The sequence below is a fragment of the Euwallacea similis genome, chromosome 6 (genome assembly GCF_039881205.1).
Source record: "Euwallacea similis isolate ESF13 chromosome 6, ESF131.1, whole genome shotgun sequence".
NCBI classification, from domain to species: domain Eukaryota; kingdom Metazoa; phylum Arthropoda; class Insecta; order Coleoptera; family Curculionidae; genus Euwallacea; species Euwallacea similis.
In genome coordinates, this window is record NC_089614.1 from 1,722,139 (window position 1) to 1,745,955 (window position 23,817).

A 23,817-nucleotide genomic window follows, 5' to 3' on the forward strand; every position below is an offset into this window, starting at 1 on the left:
GTCGATTGTGGAGAGCCCCAGGACTTCGTCTTGGGGCCATTGCAGTTTCCGCTGTACATTAACAATTATCCCAAAGCGGCTATTTCGGGAAGCTTTACTCTTTTCGCTGATGATGCGACTAGGCTACGAAATGGAAGGGACAGGGATATATTTCACAATATTGTACGTTACGACCTCCCTGACATTTATCAGTGAAACTTGGGAAACGCCTTGTCATTAAACATCAACAAGAAGGGCATAGCGGAGCTTAAGGTGTGGAAAAAGAAAAATCTTGCTTGATTTTGTTAACATCGGGTTGGGGATTGGAAGAAGTGATCAGACAGGTGATCAGATATGAAGGGTGAGGAAACCAGATAATTTTCCAATCCTTAACTCTCATGGAAACCACATCTTTAAATGAAAATAACAGCAGATCCCAAACAAGCTCCCTGAAACCTCTCAAACTCGTTCACAAATCATTTAACTGTGAAGAAATCTTATGGAATTTACCGCGGCTTCTTCAACATGTTTAATAGAAACTCGTTTGATCCTGAAAATAGAGAGTGCAACCATTCTCAAGACAAACTCAGATTCTAATAATAATAATTACCTTCGAAATACAAATTTCTTTCATTCAATAGGTATCCATGTCAGTTTTTTGACCTTTCTAGAAGTGAAATTTTCCAGAATGTCTAGAAGAAGAAATTCATAGAATTTGGTTCAAACTTTGTAAAAGAATATTATCACAACACAATTCGAATTACTTCGAGTAATCAAAGCTCAATTGAAAAATTTTCCTAAAAATCATCATTCTTCGTATGACCTAGAAGTATCTAATTTGATATTTTTGAACATGTTAAATAGCATTTTCTGCGGGAAAATTTTCTAAATTGTTAAGAAACTTTAGGATACAATTTCCCAGGACTTCATTGAAGATTCCTTAGAATCTCCCCTAGAAGAAAGGCAAGCTCGAAATCAAATGAAAGTAAGGGTCCATAGTACATAACAGACACTTTTAGTTTTAGAGATATTTGAAAAATTTAAAAACAGGACTCTTTCTTATTAAAGTTAGAAACTACCTAGATGAGGAAAAATTGAATTTTCTCAAAAAATGTTCCCAAAAATTTTCCACGAGATAAAGCGTCTTACGAGACCGTGGAGTGAAAAGGGGTGCTGGGTGGGGTAAGGTAACCAAAAATGGTTTTGGAAAATTGGAGCGATACAGGAAAGATTAGCATAGCCCCTGCGCAAGGATCACCACAGACATTATTACCACCTAACCTAACCTTGACTATTGTGAGTGTTATCCTTTTGCAGGGGCCGTGTTAATCTTTTCTGTATCGTTTCAATTTTCCAAAACCATGTTTTGATTACCCTACCTACCTTACCTTACCCCCCCCCCCCCCCCGCCCCTTTTCACTCTACGGTCCCGTAAGACACTTTATCCCGTGGAAAATTTTTTGAGAAAATTCAATTTTTCTTCATCTAGGTAGTTTCTAAATTTAATAAGAAAGAGCCCTGTTTTTGAATTTTTCAAAAATCTCTAAAACTATAATAAAAGCGTCCGTTATGTACTGTGGGCCCAAAAGTAATTACTACCAGGAAATGCCTGTGAAGAAACTTTAGATTAAAGTTTTCATGAAGCTTATGGGAAATTTCTTCGAAAGGTCCAAAAGAGAAACGTCTAATTTTGCTGAAAATTTAGGGTATATTTCAAATGAGTTTGTAGAAAATGGAATGTATGTGACCTAGGATACATGATTAAAAATGCGCTTCATGATTTTGAACATAGTATCTGAAGAATCAATATCAGATACGTTATTAGTTAATCAGAAAAGGAAAGAGGAAACTGAATTTTTACCAGAAAATATCCTTCTAACTCCCCTTTGTACCGAGTAAAACGTAAACTAATTTGAACTACCCACCTTTGTGAAGTTTTAAATTAGCACAGCAATATTTCACCATTTACCAAAATTTGAAAAATACATAAGCACAAAGACTACTTTTTCACCTTTATCCCCTTTGACCTATGCATTATTATAGGATTATAATTACCATTGTGCATGCTTAATAATAATTAAGGATTAACAATAATATCCGTACATCGATTGCTGGATTTAATAATTTATGCCATTATACTGTCGTAAGATTGGAGGAACAATAATAATTTGTAAGTATCGTGCATGAGAAGTTTATGAAGCCCGAAGGTACATTTTCGAGAATATTCTATAGAATAGTATGGCCTAATTGCAGGCCTCGGTTCTGATTGTATATAATACAGACAATACGTAAGAAAACCTATTTTCACAAGACCAATAATTGTTATCTATTACTTTTAGATAATGGAAATGTTATCAAAGTAAAACGTCGGTCTACGGTGATAAACTGACCTAAAAAAAAAATTACTAAAGCAATTGTCTGTGATTGATTTTAGATAGATTCATCATATGTCTATAAAGACATTAATCTCACAGCGACATCGTCCATTTCTCATTCAGTACTTAAATTCATTACTCACGGTGTCCATTTTCTGCCTTCCATAAGAAAACAATACCATTTTTTATATTTTTATCCATCACTTATTTTGTAGATGTACTAAGAAACCTTATTTGTCTCCTCACTTACTTATATGAGGGGCAAGATTAGGTAAACCATATGAGATTGAGCAACCAGGTTTTAATGTGTTCTACAGGATGCCCCAGAAAATTATTGATTAGGGAATATATCAAATTGTATATGGAAATAGGTCGATTGAATCAAATTTATCAATGTATATGCAAAGATTATTTGTTCTCGAAATAGATCGTATTAAAGTTGAGGAAAAACCGGTTTATTTGCATATGTATATTCGAAAGTATTCAGAAAGTTCCTGATCTACTGGGTGGGTCAAAAATTCCTTAAAGTCGATTAGTTCAGGTTACGTTATTTTCTAAGAGCACCAAAAGAAACAAATAAGCATTGACAACTTACAAAACATCGCCATCTGTGCCTTTCTTAAATGGAACACCCTGTACCAATTCCTTATAAAAAATCTGTTTCTTATTTAAAAAATAAATATACTTCAAGGATAATTGAAATACCAAGGTTTAAAATTGAATCTCAAATCCAGTTTACCTTGAGAAATAAATGGTTAGAGTTATTATGTAAAGCATAAGTTAATTTACATAATGTACATATGATGTAAATAAGTGAAACCCCTTATTTTTCAAGATAATATTGACCTGAAATTAAACCGGAATTTGAGGGCTGTAGACCTCAATATTAGAAAGATGACATGCAATCACAACCACTATAAAAAAACCGCAACTTATTTGTTACTGATATACATATGAGGGTTTTATACAGGGTGTTCCCTAATTACATGTAGAAAACTTAAGGGATTAATCCTGGATGCATTTCAAGTGGACAATGCTTAATGAACAAATGCCCACAAATGCTTTGTTTTCAAAATATGGGATATAAAATCTACCAAAAAAAACGTTTTCCTTGAATATTTTTAATAAGGCTCAAATTGAATTTTTTATTATAGATTATCTATTTCAAAATTAAGAAAAAAAATGCTGAAAATGACCACCATACATCTGTCTTAAGTAAATCTTGTACTGATTATAAACTAGCTGCCACTTTAAAAATCAGTAATAGATAATATTATATATGTATGTATACGTTTTTTTTGGTGTAAGTTTTTTTCTTGATTTTAAAATAAATAAATCTTGCACTGATCCATTATTAATAAAACGTTCCTGCAATTTTTTTCCGCTTCTGTTTAGAATAAAGAACATAAAAATTGGTCTTAATTAACGAAAAGCGCAGTGTCGTACATTTCGCCTGTAAATAGAATAACAAAGAAATCCCAAGTGTATGCCACTGTCGCATGGAAAAATCTGAATACATGTAAATATGAGGCTCTTTACTACAGATTCGCATGCTAAAATTTAAAAATCCAATTTGAGTCATATTGAAAATATTCAAGGAAAAGTTTTTTTTTAGTATGTTTTATCATCCTTTTTTTTTTCAAAAAGTAACACTTTCAGATATTGTTTATTAGACATTTTCTACTTTAAACGCATCCAGGATTACGCCCTCAAATTTTCTACACGTAATTAGGAAACACTCTATATACTCTATCGAACAAAAAATCGAACATACAGGAAAGCCTGGCGGCAGGTAATAAAACATTAAAAATATCTATAGTCGGAGTAGAGGACGACGGAAACCAAGAAAGCGACCTGTTTATTTTAGCCCAATTATTTCAGTTGTTGCATTTTTGCTTTTCAACTAGATATTTGTTACAAGTTCGTAATTAACTGAATTTTGTATTTATAGCCTGCCCATTCGTGCACCTGAAAACTAATTTCATTTATTATTTAGGAGTACGAGGAAAAGTCATCAAACAAACTATGAATAACACTATGAATAATAAGAAAATAAAAATTACACAAAGTAAGTAGTTACACTGAAAATTTGTATTTCTTGATTATCTACATATAAAATCCCCTATCATCTATGATCATTCAATACAAATACGATATGCATTTTATTTAATCAAAATTGTTGAACCTAATGAACCTGAAATAATAACAATTCGTCAGTTGCACCGCTTGGTGAACGATCTGTCTTTAAAGCAGAATTACGAAGGATCCGGTAACTTTATTACCATCTTAACAAACACGTAAACCTAGAAACTAGCCAACTGAGAACCTCTTTCTTTGTGAAAATTAAAGTTCTTGATAAAATTACCTGGCTACCATCCTAATTTGGTCTGAAGGAAGTCAGAAGAAGTCACATACTAAAATAAAGTCCAGTTTAATTTATTATTAGGATAGTTTCCATGGATATCGCGAAATGCGCTATATAAAGTTTCAAAGAGTTATTTTTCAAAATGAAGTTATCAGTAGTTTAACCCAGTGGGCCTTTTAAGGTGCAGCAACCAAAACGGTGATTTATGTTGCAATAACTTGTTTGGTTTCTTTAAGGTCAGTTTGTTTGCTTATAAATTGACCCTAAAGAAACTCCATATTTATGGGGGAGAGACCTCATCGGTTAGTTTTCATAAACCTTTTTGAGAATGGGACTGTTTCTAACATTTTCGTATATAGATTTGATTCAGGTCTATCTTTTCACTTTAATTCTTAGTCTAAAATTATAGTCTTTAATTTACGGTTTTTGTAAGAAGTACATGACTTCTCAAGAGGATTCTCAAATTGTTTTTGGAATTTCTTGCATTGAATTAATGAAAATTCCTTAGGAAGATTTTCAGTTTTCTTTACAGACTAGCAGATTTCGAGCCAAAACTATCGAACAGGCATTAGTAGGACTATAAAAGTCTTTCTAATGTGGACAAAGAGGCTTAAGCTAATTCCTTTAAAAAGCTCAACGGTATTAAATCTTAATATTTGCCTCGCTTTAAGCCAACTGCAGATGCAATGCTGTTCAATGTGAGCGTTTGATACGCTTTCGTCCACACGAAGTGATAGAGATGAAAGAAACCGATAATATTTTATTAAGTTGTATTCGAGAAGGAACATTAAAAAGTATCCGTAAGACCTAAAGAGGTCCCAATCCAATTCTGCAACCCTAAGCTTATTTACTGCTGTTGTCATCTCCAAAATTTCAAAATGAATGTGGTAATGAATTTCTTGTTCGCGTGTTCTTTGTATTATTATCAGCTTTGCGCAACACACTGCAGCATTTTATTTATACTGGGAATGGTGCTCCGTAAACAACTCCGCAATACTCGTTTATCCAAGACAATAAAACTGCTTCGATCCTTACTATAGCAACTATAGCACGTCTTCAAAACTTCTTTATTGTTTTTCCTTCAGCGTTTCAATAGCAATTGTTGGAAACTAGCGATAGCTCATTGATAACTTCTTAGTAAAGATTCAGGTACTTTAATGTAAGATAAAAAGAGCTTACCTACCACAAAAAGTTCCCAATTACGTCACCGAGTTGGCCGCATTAGATCCAAATAAGAAAACTAATTTTCACGGAAATTTCACTCGAAACTACGCGAGTTTTGTTGCTACTGTATGGAAAAGTGGAAACTCGCGCCGCAGTCGGGCAGATCGCGCAGCTCCCCGCGCATCAGCGCGTCCAACTTGATCGTCTCTCGGCCGTCCCCCCGGTTTGACTAAGTGCCAGCTCAGGAGACAATTTTTGAATTTGGATTTGGCGCCCATTTCGGTGGACGTCATTTTATTTTCGGGTTAGAGCGTTTATTTTTGGTTTCACAGAACAGATTGTAGGAATTTCCAAGTCATGGTGTATAATTTAGTTTCCTCATAGACCAACTTTCCAAGTTCTTTCCAGACGTTTCCTTTCAATTTTATACTACGAATTCTCCTTCTTCATACCAGAACATACACACAACGCAAATTTTATATGGAATCACCCAGTATTTACGGGAAAAATTTTTATCTTTCAAAAACATAGCAAGTGAATAAAAATCGAATGTGTTTACTAGTAAAAACAGTTAAATTCATAAAAATATGATCATATTTGTCCTATACTGTCAGTTTTACTGTTCCGATGTAGCCTTAGTGAAGCTAAAAGTTTTTTTCCGCAAATATTATTACAAGTACCTGATATGGGATTATCAGACATTCAGAAAGGGAGAATTATTGCTCTTCCGGAACAGGACATGTCTGAAAGTGAAATTGCACGAATGGTGGGGATTACACAAGAGGTTGTTTCAAAAACTTATTCAAAATTTCTGAAGTTGGGAATCCTTAAAAAAAAAACCTAGGAGAAGTCGTAGAAAGTCACCACAGAAGGTCAGGGCCGCTTTTTAGCTCAAATAGCAAGAAGAAATCCCGCCTCAAGCTTCAAAGGCAACTTTTGCCAGCTACGAGTGTTGGAATTTCAGTCAAAACTGTCAGGAAAAGGCTTCGAGCTCGAGGCTTTTTCAGCAGAATACAGCTAAGGGTTCCAGCCCTAGCAATACAAAATAATGTTTATCGTTTAAATTGATGTTTGAAGCACTAAAACTAGGCAATTGAAGACTAGCGAAATGTCTTGTTTTCAAATGAAGCTAAAATTGGCCTGCAACGGGACGATTGGAAATTCGTGTTTTAAAAAATTACGGAAGATAGACTAGGCTTCGAGCTGCTCGATTTGTTTCTAAATACAAAAAAAGAACTGTAACGTTTTAGGTTGACATTACAATTGGTGACAAATCTCCTTTAATTTCCATTAGACAAACACTAACAGGTTCAAGGTATGTGGATCTAGTACGACAACCCGTAGTAAGACTCTGGAGTGGTGCTTTTGGTGATTCTATTTTATTCATGCACGATAATGCAGTTCCACATATCAGCGGAGCTGGTAGAAATTTTTTACAAGTGGAAGATGTGGTGGTTTTAGATTGGCCTTCTTGTTCACCGGATTTTAATCCAATGGACCGCTTGTGTTATAAGATTAAAAGAAGGATAAGAGCACGTCAAAGTAAATCTGGTCACGTCGAATAATTAATACAAAGAGTTTTAGAAGAATGGAGAAATGCTTCCCAAGAAGTTATTGATAGTTTAACAGAGAGCATGTCTCATCGAATTAGTTCTTGTATCATCGATAGAAGAAGCAATACTGATTATTAAATTTTTAAAAATCTGATATATTTTTTTAAATTTTCACTTACCTTGCATTTAATTTTCAAAGGCTTTTACATTTTTTGTTATTATTTTTGTTAATTTTAGAACTTATTTCGATAATTGTTTTCTACAATATAATAAATTGTTTTTGGATGAACTGTATTTTATTTTTAAATGATTATTTTCAAGTGTAATAATGTTTTCCCGTAATTACTGAGTAATTCTATATAAATTAGTTTATATGTACTTCGTTCCCGCTTTAGAGAAGCTCGTATCGCTGGAGTTGAGGAGTATAGCTGTTACGCTTGGCTTCGATGTTAGATACTATTTCGCTTCCAATCTTTGTCCTTAAAGTCCAATCGCATGTCTCAATTAATGTCTTAATATAGCAATTAAGTGCATGTGTGCATAAAATATAATTAATGATAATCAAGTGTCTCAAATCTGTGTCTAGTGATGCAGACTCAAATGTCACTAATATGTCATCCGCGTAGCTTATAATGATTCACTATGTTAATGGATTTAATGCTTTTGCATACACCAATTTTAAATAAATTCGACCTGGGATTTAAGTACCGTATTTATGTGTTAAAAAAATTTATTTTAACTGTAGGTGAAGTTTAAGAATAAGGAATATGTTGTGACAAAGAGAAAAAGAGGTTGGAGAACGTAAATTAGCAGACGCATACTAATATATAGTCATTGCAGACGAGATGAGATTCTAGATGAAATAAGAAGAAAATGAAAAAATTCTAAAATAAAAAAAGTAAAAAATGAAGATGAGGTGATTCGAAATTAATATAAATTTGCTCTTTCTGCATTTATATTTTTATATATTTTTGTCGCACTAAGCACGAATTAAATTCAAATCAGTTCAGATTACCCTAATTACTCAAAAACACTAAAGAAAAAGACAGTTTAGTTCAAGATATTAAGATTTCTGGGAAAGAAATACAGATATTTAATAGATTTGATATTTATAAATTGATTTTAGGAAAGAGAAAATATATGTTTTATTAAAAGCATTATTAGCAAATTTCAGAATAAATCATATTGCTCTATCAGCATACAGAGAATTCCCGGATTATAAATCAAGTTAATATGAACATCCGAAGGAGATTGAACAAGTTCAGATTAGTTCAGGGAAAGTAGTGAAACAAAGAGGAATAGGGCCCAATTTTTAACGTCAAAACAGATTCCTTAGTAACCAGGAGGCTGACACATTTCCAGGCTAGTTTGGGCTGACAAAATATTGACAATTTAACCTTCAATTAAAATCAGGTTAATAGAGGTTAAATAGAAAATTTTAGAGCCGAAAGTGAAAAAGAAACGGGTTAAATTGAGCTTACAAAGAGAAGAAATAGTGTCAGGTTCGTTCAGGTTATTAAAGGAATAAGTATAGGAAAGCAATGGGCAGGTTCGGGATACCGAAAAGATTTCAAAGAAAATTTTGATGCATAACCGAAGTTTCAGGATAATAGGGGTCTACGAAGCGGAGAAATGCAAGGAAAATTTACGTAAAAAAGTCTTAAAATACGATTCCGAAAGAAGACCAGCAAGTTAAAATTAGTATAGACCGCTGAATAGGGGAAAATGCATTGAAGGTTCGAAAAACTTATAAAAAACCTTTGATACCTAGATACACATTTAAATTTTTGAAGTTAAGAATTTCAAGCCGGATGACTACCATCAAACATTGAATACATTGATTCAATACATTAAATTGCTGAGGAGAGGGCTAACAACAACAATTAGTTATTTTGGCAAAAGCATCGTTTGCAGTGTAAACAAACTCTAAACTCCATAGAAAAATGCGCTCTAACTTGAAAAGGCACTTAGATCTCTTGGGGGAAATTAGCCGACATGTGAAAAGCGTCATTTGTGAAGGGAAGTAATAGATATTTATGTAACTAGCTAGGAAACGCATAGTTTTGTGTAACGTGTGGGATTAAGTGTGTTGACGAATCGTCACGGCTGGATGTTTTATATGGGCCGAATTCATCTATCGCCCATTTGATATCTTGTTAGGAGAATTTGATATTTTTCTGTTTCCTGTTCGATAAGAATAATAAAAATCAATAACCTGCGACATATTAATTGATCCATTATTATTGTCCTTAAAATAAAATACGTGCCTGGAATCCCAGTCTAAACCAATCCTTCAAATTCGCACTCCATTTAAAGATTCATGCACATACCTATTAGAGATGAATAATGTACTTTAAGCAAGGCTTCCCGATAAGGAACGAGAAGACCCACTATTTTGATTTTAAATAGTCACTTACGCAATATTCATATAGAAATAAAACATATTAAACAAGGCATCAATATTTATTCTGAAACAATGAAACTAAGTCAGTTTGAAAGTCTCGTTAATATAATCCGCAGTATCTTTATTGTTGATGATGGTCAAATGGTCTCCATTTACCAAGCGCACTTGCGGAATTTGCTTCAAGTACTGGAAAAAATGCGGTCAATAATTTTAAAAAAACTGGCTTTACCTGAAGTACCAAAGTTAAGTCGCAGTTGTTATACTGGCTACACTCACTCGGCCTGATCAAGTGACCAAGACCATTAATCAGGTTTCCATCAGGTTTGTAGCTTAAAACATCCCGAAGTCTGTTCTTTAGGAGGTGCAGTCCATGTTTTAACAGTTCTTTATCTTCATAGGAATTTACAATATAGTCTATTTTCCTCTCCCAAGTTGACTCAGATTGCAACTTTTTGAAAACCTTAACGTTCAGAGACAAAGCAAATTATGAAAGGAATTTTAGAGATTTAGTTCCATACCTGTGCGTCACTAACATTGAAAATTTTGGCAAGCAGATTCGTTTCAAATTCTGCTTCTTGCCCCAGCAGCTGAATTGCAGATTGCAAAGTCACGGGGGCAGAATCGATTAAATACAAGTAAACCTTGGAGTTGTATTCTTTGTTCAGGATTCTGGCGATTTCAGTTGCCAGCACTCCACTCCAAGACACTCCGGCAATGTTAAACGGCCCTTCGCTCCAGACATTTCGGATCAGCTGTAGCATTTCGAAACAGCAAATTGAAAATAAATCTTGTGTACATTGTGAGTTATTATTCGTTTAAGCGTATGAGTAGCCGATTTCTTAATAATGAATGTTTTGGTAGATGGGCAAAAATGGGCAAAATTTTATGCAAAATATGGCACCTGGAAAATTGAAGAAATATCGAGCTTTGGGAAGGCTTGTAGAAACTGTTGTTGTTTGAATTAAACGCAAATCGAGTTTGAACACGATTTTAAGTTTTAAAATAATACCTTTATAAAATTGGAATAAAAAGAGCACCCCCCATTAAGATAGTCAAAATGCCCTTTGATCTATATTGAAAACCTAATTGAATGGGCATATAAGTACATAAGTTATAACCCTTTAATGCCAATCAGTTGTGCAAAATATCCTTACCCTCACCGCCTAGACCAAAAAAATCCTTGAACTGCCATCTTCTCAATTATAATTTTTAACTTGAAAACTGGTTTTTTGAAAAATCTATAAAACAATTATACATATATAGAAAACCCTCGCTCATTGGCCACATTTTTTTCGCTTTTTTCTGCTAATTCTAACCTTAAACGATTTTTAAAATTTAAAAATGAAATAACTTTTTTCAGAATGGGCTGCAGGTCCAATTTTTTCTTTTAATGATGGACATTTTTATGACAAATCTAAGTGTATATAAAATGTGTTACTTTTTAGGCGGTACCATATTGAAAAATGTAAAAAACTTAATTTTTTATAATCCAATAGTATCTATTTATCATATTTTATTTATTATTTCTCGATTTAAATTAAGCGGTTTTTTACTACTTATAAAGACGGTTTTAATATAACTACGAAATGTATAGATTTTTTTTGAAAAAATATTCTATTCACAAATAGATATATAAAAAATGCATCAGAAGCTTAAATACTTAATTCGGTATTGAAAAAAATGCCAAAAAATTGAGTTTTTTGCATTTTTCATTATGGCGTAGCCTAAAAAGTGACACATTTTATAAATACTTGGATTTGCCATAAAAATTACCATCATTAGAAGAAAAAACTGGCCCTTCAACCCATTCTGAAAAAAAGTTATTCCATTTTGAAATTTTAAAAATCTTTTAAGGTTAGAATTAGCAGAAAAAAATATGGCGAATGAGCGAGGGTTTTCTAGATATGTGTGACTTTTTTTAGATCTTTCGAAAAACCAGTTTTCAAGTTAAAAATGATAATTGAGAAGATGACGGTTTAAGGATTTTTTTGGTCTAGGGGGTGAGGGTAAGGGTATTTTGCACAACTGAGCGGCATTAGAGGGTTATAACTTATGCACTTATATGCCCATTCACTTAGGTTTTCAATTTTGATCAAAAGGCATTTTGATCTTAATAAGGGGTACTCCTTGCGTTATGCGATTGGTTTTTCCCTAGAAATCAGTCAGTCAAAGTAAATAGTCTTAAACTTGATTTAAAACTGAAAATTAATTCAGCATAAAATTCTTCTTGGCAGTAACTGAACTTCAGGTCCACCCATGTGATAAATAGGTAAGAAACGTACCTCAACATATTTTTTAGCCAACTCCTTTAAGGTGTACGGCTTGTTGGGCAGTACTGCGCAGAAAGTTGGAAGCAATAAATTCTTTGCCAGGTCCTCGATCTCTTTTTCGGTGCTTAATCCCGGAATTATGAAAAACGGGATCAATTCCCGTATTTCCTGAGGACCTTCCGTTACCAGTTGGATCAGTTCTGGCTCTTCTGGTGCCTCTTCAACCTGATCAATTAGCTCGTTGGGAGATTTGGGCAGCATTTGAGACAATTCTTATTAAAAAAGAAAAAAATAAACTTGGACAGTCTTGTCTAATTTCGCGACCCCCCGGAGTGTTATCTTTATTACTCCCTCATATCGCGTAATTAGATTTGAAGAGTGCTGAGGGGAGAACAATATATCATATTTTCCAAGGAAAATAAATAATGCAATAAATGGAGTCGGTTGGAAGTATTATGGAAGAATTATAACGATATAAAGATGCTAAAAGTGTTTGCATTCCCACGTGCTAAAGAAGATTTTACTTACTTTTAAGCAATGCCTGAGTGCTCTCCTGCTTGGACTCGTTCACCCTGTCGTTGCTGACCAAGACACTCTTCACCTTATAAGTCAAAATCGTATCCAACCCAGCTAAAGCATCTCCAAACTCCAAATCATCTGGCCATTCAACATTATAGGTAGTATATCCAGCATCACCTCTACATTGGCAAGCCCCGGCGGCAGCCCCGATGAAGTTTATGAACAGAGCTTTAGGAACAGATACCCTCAGAGCAGCGTCCAGATACTGGATGGACTTGATGTCGCTAGTTTTTGAGTTTTTTGATTGGGCGAGGGAGAAAACTGCGTGTATGGGCCCCAAAAATTTAACCTCGGAGATGAGTTCAGAAGCTCCTTCTTTGGTATAGGCCTTGCTAGGAGCGAAAACGATGTCGCATGTATAGTAAGTTTGAAGTAGCGACAAGCGTCGGTTGATGTGGTTTTGTTGAGGTTTGGAGTCTGCAGAGATCACAACTTTGCTGGCACCTCTGAAGATCAGCCATTCAGTGACGTCGACCCATTGTTCCGCGCTGCCTCCTGAATAATACGAACATAAGAATTATTAGAAATCCCTAAAAGTACCTTGTGCTTGAAGAATTTCAAGGAAACTACATTGAAACTTTTTGCAGTAAATTCTTTGGAATTTAATATAGTAAAATAGATCAAAGTATATTTAAGTTGTCGGATAAGAACGAAGTAGTTCAAGGGGATTTGAACTAATGCAAATTCTTAAGTAAAGTTAATAAAAGGCACGTCTCAGGGAAACTCATTGAATTGGGGAACGTTTAAGGACGAAAAGTCTTGTCAAAGCTTCTCTAGCACGCCAGTGTATTTTGATTTTTAACTCGTTTTGTTAGTAGTTTCTCTTTTTAGAGTGCCTAATACTCAGGAATAAAAGAGAAAATTGGATATATCTTTATTTTCCAGACAATAATAAATGAAGAGGTATTTCTATTTAAATGTGTGTCTCTTTTTTGCATGGTCGTTACTCCTCCGTACTATTGCTTTATTCCCCTAGATTTCTAATGATTGCAAAAAATTTTAACCGAGAACGCTGCATCTAAGAATTGCTATATCAATTATATTACCTAATATTTTAAAACGGCTTCTTTGGGGAAGTACCGGGTGTGCAAATATTGTTGATACGATTCTCAAACCAACTTATGCAGAACAGTAAAGCCGAAGAGAGGGAAGGATAAAAAAGATGCTTTATTAACAGCGCCTGGGATTTACCGGACTCCATGCAGTTGTTGCGCAACATACTTATGATGAAATTCCATTTTTGTAGTGGAACAGTTTGTAATAAACCGTATTTCAATACGAAATGCCTTTATAAACTTGTTCGTGAATATACTTCGTGGTCCTCAGCAAAAATGCCAAAATTGACAAAAGTTCAGTTTTTGAGATGCAGGAGAGTATCGTTTAATAAAAAATAACTATTGATTTTTTTTTATATTTTCAGAGTTTCGAAACGTCTAATTCAACGGATCGCCGAACCTACCAACTCAAGAGCAATAAATAAGAAATTGGGTGTCACTTTTGGTTTGTAATCGAATGCTCTATCCCGCGATTACGCTCATTTTTTCTTTAAGTCACTATAAACCACGCTTAGAGTTAACCTTAGCTTCTGCATAAGCTCAAGAAATTGTCGGGTTTTGTACGGAAAATGCTCTGCATTTATTTTTCGTTGCGGTTCTTTCATAGAAAGTAGAAAAATACAGGGTGGCCCAAATACGAACTATCAAAACCTTAAATTCAATTTGTTGATATGAGATCATTGGTTTTTTATTCTACATTTGAGGTGTATAATAAACTGTTAACAGGCATGACGTTTTTCCCGTTTACATTTATTTTAGAATCTGATAAAATTCATAAGGTAAAATTGAAGAATTTGCAATACGAGGAAAAACATAATATGACGTAAAACAAGCTCTCTACACTTACCATATATTAAATAAGAGCCCTTCGGATCACACACAAACTGATTGGGCCGCTTCACATTCAACTTATTAAGCAGGGTGTTAGTTTCAAGCTTAAGCAGAGCTTTACCGATATTACTGGACTTCTTAATATTCCTAAAATCGTCCTTTTTTATACTTCTCAACGAAACCAATGAACAGTTTACTTTAATATTTCTGCAACATCTTGATGATTGTACACTATCCTCCATATGGGCGAGATGCATTTCTTCCTGAGAAGCCCATCTTCGACCAACTGCCTAATTTCTTCCTTGACACCATCGGATTCCGTAGTTATTTCAAGGTTTACAGCATAGAAAGAAACGTTTTTTAAGAAACAATACATTCCTATGCTGTTGTTTTCTTCCAAATCATATTTCCCTGCAAACCAGCGCAATGAACGTTTGAACCTCTTCATAGTAATTTGCCTACCGATATGAAGAAACCGACCGAAATCGGCAATACAAGCCAAAGAGGACTGTAGCAGAGATCCCGAAAGACTATTGAGGATAATGTTAACCCCTTTACCTTCCGTAGCCATCATCAAGAATGGTTCGAAACTAGAGCTTTCAGAACTCAAGATTTGACTGTCTTTTAGCTGAAATACCTCAGTGAGAATATCTACTAAAGTTCACAGAAGCGATTGCCAACCATTTTAAACCGATTCTTGATATAGTCCCTCTGCTTATCAGTCGAAACGGTGACGTAGATGGTGCATCCATAAGAGTTTGCTATAGATAAAGCAGCCTGGCCTATAGGAGAGCATCCAGCATGGATAAGTACTGTGTCTCCAGATTTAATATCTCCTTTTACGCATAATGCGTAATAAGCCTAGAAAAAAGTAATATTTTGCGTGGTAAAAGTACAGGGTGATTTTTTAAAAACTGTCCACCAAAAAAACCGCAAAAACTATTGCAATGTAAAAAACTTCCAAAAACACGTAAATCTTTATTTCTTGAGGATCACCTTTTGACTCATGAATGAGTATGTTGCTACTGAGCCTTACGTACCCTAACTCAAAAAAATTAAATGGGAACACCCCTGCTGTGACACATCAGTAGATAGCTAAAATCTTCCTGAAAACAATTCTGTAAGCATTTCTGCTTTTTGAATTATTTTTTTAATCACCCTATAAACTGCTGTCTTACCAAATTATTTAATTTAATTTGAGTGAATCGAACTTAAAAAATTGAACTTAAGGTTCAAGTAGTGAAGTTTTATTATTTTCGTTTATTTATTAAATGTTCAAATTGAACACCGTTCTGCTCCAAACAGTAATAGTAAGACAGGGATGAGATATAGAAAATTTAAATGGTGATTAAAAAAACACACATTTAACAAATAAAAATACATACAGAATTGTTTTCAGGAAGATTTTAGTTATATATTGATGTTTCCCAGGAGAGTTGTTCCCATTTAATTTTTTTCTAAGTTGAAGTACGTGGGGATGGGTAGTAACACATGAATTTATAGGTCAAAAGGTGGCCCCCAAAAAATAAAGATTTACGTGTTTTTGGAATCTTTTTGTACAGCAATAGTTTTTGAGACTTTTTCAGTAGAGGCTTTTTAAAAAATCACCCTGTATTTTTATTCCTAAATACCGTAGCGTAAGCATAGGGGACAGTAGCACTATCTTCCAAGCTCCAAGCTTCTGGAATAGGCCACTGCAAAATGGGGTCCAAGTCTAGAGTGGAACTATTCTTGTTCAAAGTCGCCAGGCCCATAATTTTTTGGCGATTTGACGTACCAGAGTAATCCAACAAACCTACGTTTAAATAACGTTATGTATGCAACTTTCAAAGCTCATAAGCTTCATTCACCTAATTGTTGAGGTCTCTCAGTAGCTGGATTAATAGTTTCATCTCTCAAATTCAATCCAATGTACTCAATAGTTTTATCTTTAATCACGCCGTTTGTAAATCTGTTCAACGTAATGTCCTCTTTGAACTTCACTGCTATCGGGAGATATGCGTTCAACACGCCATCCTTTAAGACATTCAAAACCAAATCTTTTCTGTATAATTGGAGTAAGTCCACATTGGACTGTTTGTCCAGATTGAAGAAAACTCGGACTGTATTCATGTTGGGCTGTGCTTTAAGTTCTTTCACAAAATGCACGAAGCCTTCTGAAGGTATTAGAGACGAGGTCACGTATATGCGTTTATGGGTGATCGAAGCTACATCAACAGCGTTGGTAAGTTCTGTCACCCATGCCAAAGAAGGACGCTTCAAATCTTTAACGCTTAGGACATCTCCTTTTGCTTGGACCACAATCACGTCGCTCTCATTTGCCTTAATTAAATAAAAAATTACCATTTTCAATAACGCCTGAAGTAGGCACTTACTCTCTTCAGAATTGAATATTTTTTACCATTCACCAGGAAACTCGACACCTCAACTATGGTCGAGTTCGATAAAATGTTTTTGTCAGTCATTACTATCAAAAAGGCATGACTTGAAGAGACTATCTTGGCAAGTTCGTCGTTTATAGGGCCATTGTGGATTATCAAGTGTGGATAGGCCTTGTGCACTACCACTTGGTTGGCGTTTTTAACTGTTGTGACGTTGGGCTGTAAGTAATGAAGATTTTTGTGGAAAGTGTGGAAAATTGTATTATTTTATGCATCTAATCAAAATGCTTATATTTCCTAGAGACCTCACAATCAGTAGAAGAACACGTCAGTTGATAAGTCATAAACCCTTTTAAATCTCTCATTTTAGCGGTGTTTTTGGAAAAGGCTATTCGAGACTGAAACTTGAGACGTTTTTATTCTAAGCACTTACGTTCAATCTAGTGTATTGGCTCAATACTGAGGTAACGTGTTCTAGCAATGGTTTGTCGCTGGCAACTTCTGTAACCATAATGTCGTTCAAGTACTGGTCAGGAAAGTTGGTCAGCGCCAATTGCAGAGCTACGCAGATACCCGTCTCCATCTGCTGCATGAAGAATCTTTGTGTATTATATTTATGATACACTGCAAACTTACTGAATACTCCTCATTATTCAAGGGTACATATTCTAAAGAGTCGATGAAGACTTTCTTTAGTTCACGATCTAAGGGCACAGCCTCAACACCAATTACTTGCAAACCCTCCGTGAAAAGCATCTTAGTGGCGTAATTGTAATCCACTTTTAAGTTAGTTTTTTCCTTAGGGAGCAGTTTTACGTCCACACATATTTTTTGGATGGTTTTTACCATGTAGGTGTCTTGATCACGTTCTCCAGCCTATTTAACCCCTTAGGTACTTACTTCGACAATACAGAGTGTCCGGAAATAACGTTGAAATATTTTAGGAGGTGATTCTAGAAATTAATATCATAAAAAAAGTTCTTGTAAACATACCCCAAAAATTGTTTCGTAAAGGGACTAAAACCCTTTAAAGAGATTGCAGAAATTAAGAAATGTCACGAACAAAAAACTTAGGGCGACATTTACATAGGAGACCCCCTGTATATGACGCCTTTGTCTAAAATCTGAAATTATTAACGCAAAAAAAAGATTTCTGATTTCAAGTTATTACGGTACACCGAATTTCATACTTTTAAACGTAAACCGTTTCGAAAATATTGCAAAAAACTATCTTCAGTGCTCCCCTTTAAGGGATTCTAATCCCTTTAAGAAGCAATTTTTGGGGTATGTTTATAAGAACTTTTTTTAACACCTCCTCAAATGTTTCAATATTATTTCTGGACACCCTGTATAATACGCATTTCCTTACTTGTAACAGCTTCTGCTGAATCATTGCCTCCAAGAACGTTGTCCACTGATTATTCCATTGAGCAACACCGATGGATCCCTTCTCGGTCAATGTTATACTTTTGATCGCCTTGAATATTCCTGTGTATTTGTGACCTCGATGATGGAGTTCATTGTAGACCTCACTTCCAGAAAGCTCCACACTATCTTCTTCATCCTCAACGTTATTTGTGTTCAACATGAATTGATCAGAAGGTTGAGGGAATGTCAATTTTCCAGTTACAATTATGTCTTTTCCCGATGAGATTTCGAATTCCCCTGAACCCCTTTGTACCATCCCGTGCAGCGGTACTGACCCTGTATGTTTGTAAGTTGCGTTTGCTCATCTATTATGTAAGTCAGAAATGCTATTTCTTACCTATTTTGGGGACAATCAGTGCCTTCCTGAATTGCAAATTTTCGAAAACAATCTCCTTTCGTCGGGTGGTGATTTTGGCGATTAGTTCATAGGCGATGCCCTGCGATTGAAAATTTATTTATCGCCTTAATGACGCTCAAAAGTTTCTGCACACTTACCAAATAGAAACTGGCTGGTAAGACAACATTGTCATCCAACTGATGACCTACATATTCCCTAAACTCCTCACTATTGAGGGTCATATGTATATCACTTATGCTGAACAGTGAATGAAGCTTGTCCTCCAAACCTGATTTCCAAACCTCGGTGTGGTTCCAGTGCGCCAGTGGGGCCAAAGAACGAGTACCACGTCCCACTGGGTATTCCAGCTTTGGGTATAGGTTAGTTAGTGAAATATCCGTCCCAGCCAGATACATTCTGGAATTTTAACGATACTCATTCCATTTCACCCAACAACGACGGAAACATACTTTCCCAAGGCAGTGAGCAGGAACTCCACCCCACTTTTACACCCTCTTTGAGTCAGAGGAATGCTGGAGCAGCCGGCCTTCAAGGACCTTTTTAGAATTGCTTGCAGCAAGCCATGAGGCGCGATCTCAATTAAAATTGCGTCTTTAGGGATATGTTTGAGGCCCTCCTCAAAATACACAGAGCTTAAGAGGTTGTTGGTGTGGTATTCCGCCGAAGAATGCCTGGCTAGATCGGTATTCCATTTGTCTTCAAGATTGGATGTTGAAATCCATTTAGATGACCTCTTGACTGGTTGCGGCAGCACGTCCTTTAGGTATTTCAGCAAGGAGGGAGCTGCAGGCTTTATGTATTGACTGTGGTAAGCTATATTTGCTACATTAACTAAACGAGCGAAGATCCCTTGGGCTTGCAGTTCTGCCACGAACTTCTCCATGTCTTCGCGAGGGCCAGAGAGGGTCGCACTGTCCGGACCATTGTGGCAAGCCACAGCGATCGACGGGGGTAGTTTGCTCTTAATGGTATTGTAGCCCACACCTGATATTCCTAGTTTGAATTTTCTGTTGAGAAGCGTGGAATTATTCTTACCTATGGCTGCCATCATTCCAGGTATTAATTCAGCTTCCAAAGATGCTCTGCCCCTAGAGTAGGAGCTCAAAATCATTTGCTCATGGGTCATGCATCCATCGACATATGCGCAACCTAGTTCTCCCACTGAGTGTCCAATTATACCATCAGGGACCAGGCCGATGGACGTGAGGACATCCGTAAGCGCTATCTGGAAATTATTAATTTTGCATGTTTGCCGGGAATCTTTAAGGAAAAGGAAAAGAATAGTTAGGTCGAATTGTTCGAAGACTTTAGAGCAATAATCCAGATCGATGCGAACCATCTGATCAATTCTGAAGTTATTTGGTTTAATTTGGACAAGGTTTGAACAGGAATCCAAGCCAAGCTGCATTTAAAATTTCGCCAATTTTCAGACAACTTGCTCCAATTTTAACGTGTTAGAAAATTGCCGCCTCTAGAGTTTACCTGCATAGCAGCAATTCCTACGAAGCAATGCAAGATGTTATCAAAAATGGTCTTGTCTTTGCTGGAAATGATATGTATCAAATCCACTCCTTTGGCTTCCAAAATTTTCCGCGATTTTTCAATCGAGGCAGCAAACACTGGAATTTTCAGCAAGTCCCCCAGCATTCCATTCCACTGAGAACCCATACCAGAGTAAACAAACCAAATGGGGCGTTTGGTACCTTGATGATACTAAAATCAACCCCAGACTATTAATCCCTCACGTTAATCGATAACTAAAACTGATTACTTCGGTTTCTTGTTTCTGCTCCTCAGCTCCTAATAAAGTGTACCCTCTATAGAGATGCCCTAAAATCGGCTTGGCGAAAAGCTCTCGGGTGAGTTGGACGTATTCCACGTCATCGCTTTTGACTTTGTACTAAAGATATCCATGATACTTCTGTGTTAAAAGCGACACACAGCAATTACCTGATTCATGATATCACTAATTCCATCTTCAGTCCTCGTAGAGGCCACCAGGAGCTTGGGAATATCGAATGTTACGTGCGATTTCAACTTTGGGTTGGCTTTGAGCAATAAGTGGCCATAGTAGGTGTCCAGTCCCAGACTATTTACTGCTACATAAGTAGGGTTCCATTGCCTTAAACGTTGGTACGTAGGGAACCCACATTTTGTGCGCGAAATGAACGTTTTACTTGTTTTTGGTGACCACTTCCAAACGACCATTGACGAGCGCCGAGATTTTTGGATTGGGCTTCTCGTATTGGAGAGTGGCAGGAATGATACCCTGCTCCAATGCTATAAGAGCTTTGGCCACTGAAAACATGGCGGAAGAAGCTTCGCTGTGGCCAGTGTTAGTCTTTACCGCGCCTATCAAAAGAGGACTTTTCCTGTTTTTGCAGTAAACTTGGTCCAGAGCGTCCAGTTCTTTTTCATCATAAGACTATGTATAAAAAGATATAAGACGGACTTTCGTTTTTCGATTAAGAGGACATACTTTATAACCGCATCCATAAGTCTCGACGAACTCAACATCCTCAGGCTTCACAGGCAAATCTTCGTAAAATTTATTCATGAATTCGACCATATTAGGGACCGATAAATTTTGGATGTTGCCCTCATGGTTACCATCAAACATTGTCGCCACATTCACAATACTCGCGTATGATCGTCTCGCTTCTGAAGCTTTTTGCAGATAAAATACCACCACTCCGTCTGATCTAGTGTATCCATTAGCTGATGGCGAAGAAACTATCTTGTGATGTGAACGAGGGTTAAAACAAATTCATACCAGCAGCATCAAATGCTTTGGTGGTTCCATCAGGAGACAGCACTCCCATATCGGCGAACAACCACTGGAACTCGGCGTTTAGGGCCAAATTTGAAGTTCCAACGATTACAGATTCGCACTGCCCAGTTTTGATGGCCTCATGTCCTAGGCGAATCATCTCGAGTCCACTCACCCAATTGGCATCGTAAGAGACACTGGGGCCTAAACAGAGCCTCCTTAACACGGCATTAATTAAAAATCAACGAAAGTACCTTTCAAATTCAACCAGTAAGACACTCGGTTGGGCATCATAGCTCTCGAGTGACCAGTTATACCAAATCCCGAAGCGATTGATTCAAGAAACAGATTATCGTTTTCACCAATGGAGGACCCCATAAACACTCCAATTCTGCGCCCTTTGACCTCGGTCGGATTTATTCCTGCAATTACAGGTTAGGTAGTTGGAAATGTGTGGTTGAGAAACGATAGTACCAGCATCAATGAGGGCCTCAAAGGTTCTTTCAAGGATCAAACGTTGCATTGGATCCATGAAGGTGCTTTGTTGACGGTGAATGCCGAAGTAGGAGTTGTCGAAGTATTCGGTAGGGACTATTCCTACTTTGTTGCTTACCCCCCTTTCACCTTGGGAATTCCTTAAAGTTACTTCAGGATTTTATTTTTATTTTTTTTACCTTGTCTCCATCGATTCCCCACTAAGTTCTTATTCTCCAAAAGGTTGTTCTGAAATTCTTCAATGTTTAGAGACTGTGGAAAATATCCTCCGATTCCAGAAATGACGACGTCCTCTTTCACTAGTTCCATTTCTTTGGGAATCATGTTTTCTGCCGAAAATTTAACTTTTTATATAACAAAACCAAATCACTCAGGAAAACTACAGGGAAAAAACCAAACAGTCAAAATCCGACGGTCAAAAACGAATGTCCCACTCTTTGTGGTCGAAATGAACCCATGAAACCCAGTTTAACTTACTTTATAAAGCATTAAACATGCAAATAAAATTCATAATTTAAACGAATGGATATTTTAATACAATGTGGAATTTAGCAGTTCAGGAACTTTCGAAGAATAATAATTAATGTCATATGCTCCTTTGAACTTGAGTTAGTTATTTGGGTTATGAAAATGAATTAACAATCCGTTTTTTCATTTCCTTTAATTTTCTAATAATTTCCTAAAATTTAATTACTTTTTTATTGATTCTAATATTACAATATTTATAAGAACAACGATTTCATACACTCATCTGTTTTTCAAGATACAGAGAGTTTAATTGTTTCCAATCTCCTACAATCAGATACCACTCTCAACCTGAATTATGTTAACGTGGCATAAAAAAGTGTTATTTTTGTTATTGTCAATTTGATAATCAGTGAATTCCATTTCAAAGGAAGAGATACATTGTTCGCTTAATTTGTTGCTGCTGTTACTGGGACACCCTATACGTAGGTATGTCTTATAAGGAACGTAATGGGTTGACCGCTGAACTCTATGTAGATAATTGGTATATGGGGCTTCTACTTTCCTGATTTTCAAATTTAATTATGAATTCATGCCAAATGATATTATGTCGTTGCATGGCGTCATATTAATTTTACTTTCTAATACCTGTTTAGGTAATAAACTGTCATAAAAGAAATGGATTTTTTTCCACCATATCAAGATTCAATATCTCAGGAATAGCTGAATTGACTTCATTTATTAGATGAGTTAAAGAGCAATTTTTTTCTGTAGTTATCCAAGGAAATTGCTTGCCTAGAATTATCAGTAATTTTGCATTGTACAGGGTGATTAAAAAAGCATTGTGAATTAGAACGATCATCGTTTCATCAATTTTGTCTCGATGTGTATTTAGGACTGCTGTTTGTACACAGAACCCATAGTTCAAAAGTAATTTTTTAAACTTTGAACGGTTTTACAATAAAAACGTCACTAAATATTACAAGAGTATTATGCGACGAGCTGTTACCAAGGTAATAGATATAGCGAACCATCACTGAGATATTGAGGCAGAGTCATTTTGTCTTGTTTTTACAGCTATGCTACAATAAAACTAGGAAAATTCATCCGATAAAAATGCGCTCCTTCATCGAAGCCTACGTGTAGAAAATAAAGCATAGAAAAAAGTGACCTCATCCAGCTCGTTGCCCTAGCAAGTAGTATATGTATATTAGGGCACCTATAGGTAAAGATCATAATCTTCAAGTTGTCCACAAAGCTTACGCCACAGGAATTTAAAAAAGTATAATAATTTTGTATATACATATTTTGTGTTATAAATAATATTAAATGCACGGCTGCCAAT

The 23,817-nt window shown here is 35.8% G+C and overlaps 2 protein-coding genes and 2 pseudogenes across 17 annotated transcripts in view; 1 reads left to right on the top strand and 3 right to left on the bottom strand.

The window, feature by feature from the left end:
• pHCl-1 (pH-sensitive chloride channel 1) overlaps positions 1-6,099 on the bottom strand; it is a 61,560-nt gene extending 55,461 nt beyond the window's left edge. For 15 of the 16 annotated variants that reach the window (XM_066391063.1, XM_066391062.1, XM_066391061.1 and 12 more), the window contains exon 1: positions 5,899-6,099. The gene's annotated coding sequence lies outside the window, so the exon portion shown is untranslated. The remainder of the gene's footprint in view (positions 1-5,898) is intronic. The other variant, XM_066391047.1, reaches the window with a different exon arrangement.
• Positions 1,171-1,268, top strand: LOC136409767 (U6 spliceosomal RNA; annotated as a pseudogene).
• Positions 1,252-1,351, bottom strand: LOC136409766 (U6 spliceosomal RNA; annotated as a pseudogene).
• A 3,781-nt stretch (positions 6,100-9,880) lies between the features above and the next one.
• LOC136409712 (fatty acid synthase-like) lies at positions 9,881-22,442 on the bottom strand. The gene is made up of 28 exons (XM_066391402.1): positions 22,187-22,442; positions 21,987-22,136; positions 21,767-21,934; positions 21,516-21,716; positions 21,222-21,460; positions 20,920-21,167; positions 20,693-20,864; positions 20,514-20,642; positions 20,225-20,455; positions 19,778-19,967; positions 19,192-19,726; positions 18,880-19,138; positions 18,722-18,821; positions 18,326-18,660; positions 17,593-17,832; positions 17,390-17,542; positions 16,951-17,175; positions 16,426-16,897; positions 16,207-16,370; positions 15,257-15,436; positions 15,038-15,203; positions 14,773-14,986; positions 14,592-14,722; positions 12,639-13,184; positions 12,123-12,382; positions 10,359-10,592; positions 10,079-10,300; positions 9,881-10,026 (listed from the first exon to the last, which is right to left on the bottom strand). The coding sequence occupies exons 1-28, from the start codon at positions 22,329-22,331 to the stop codon at positions 9,919-9,921; spliced, it is 6,417 nt and encodes a 2,138-aa protein (XP_066247499.1). The 5' UTR covers positions 22,332-22,442; the 3' UTR covers positions 9,881-9,918.
• Between the last annotated feature and the right edge of the window lie 1,375 nt (positions 22,443-23,817).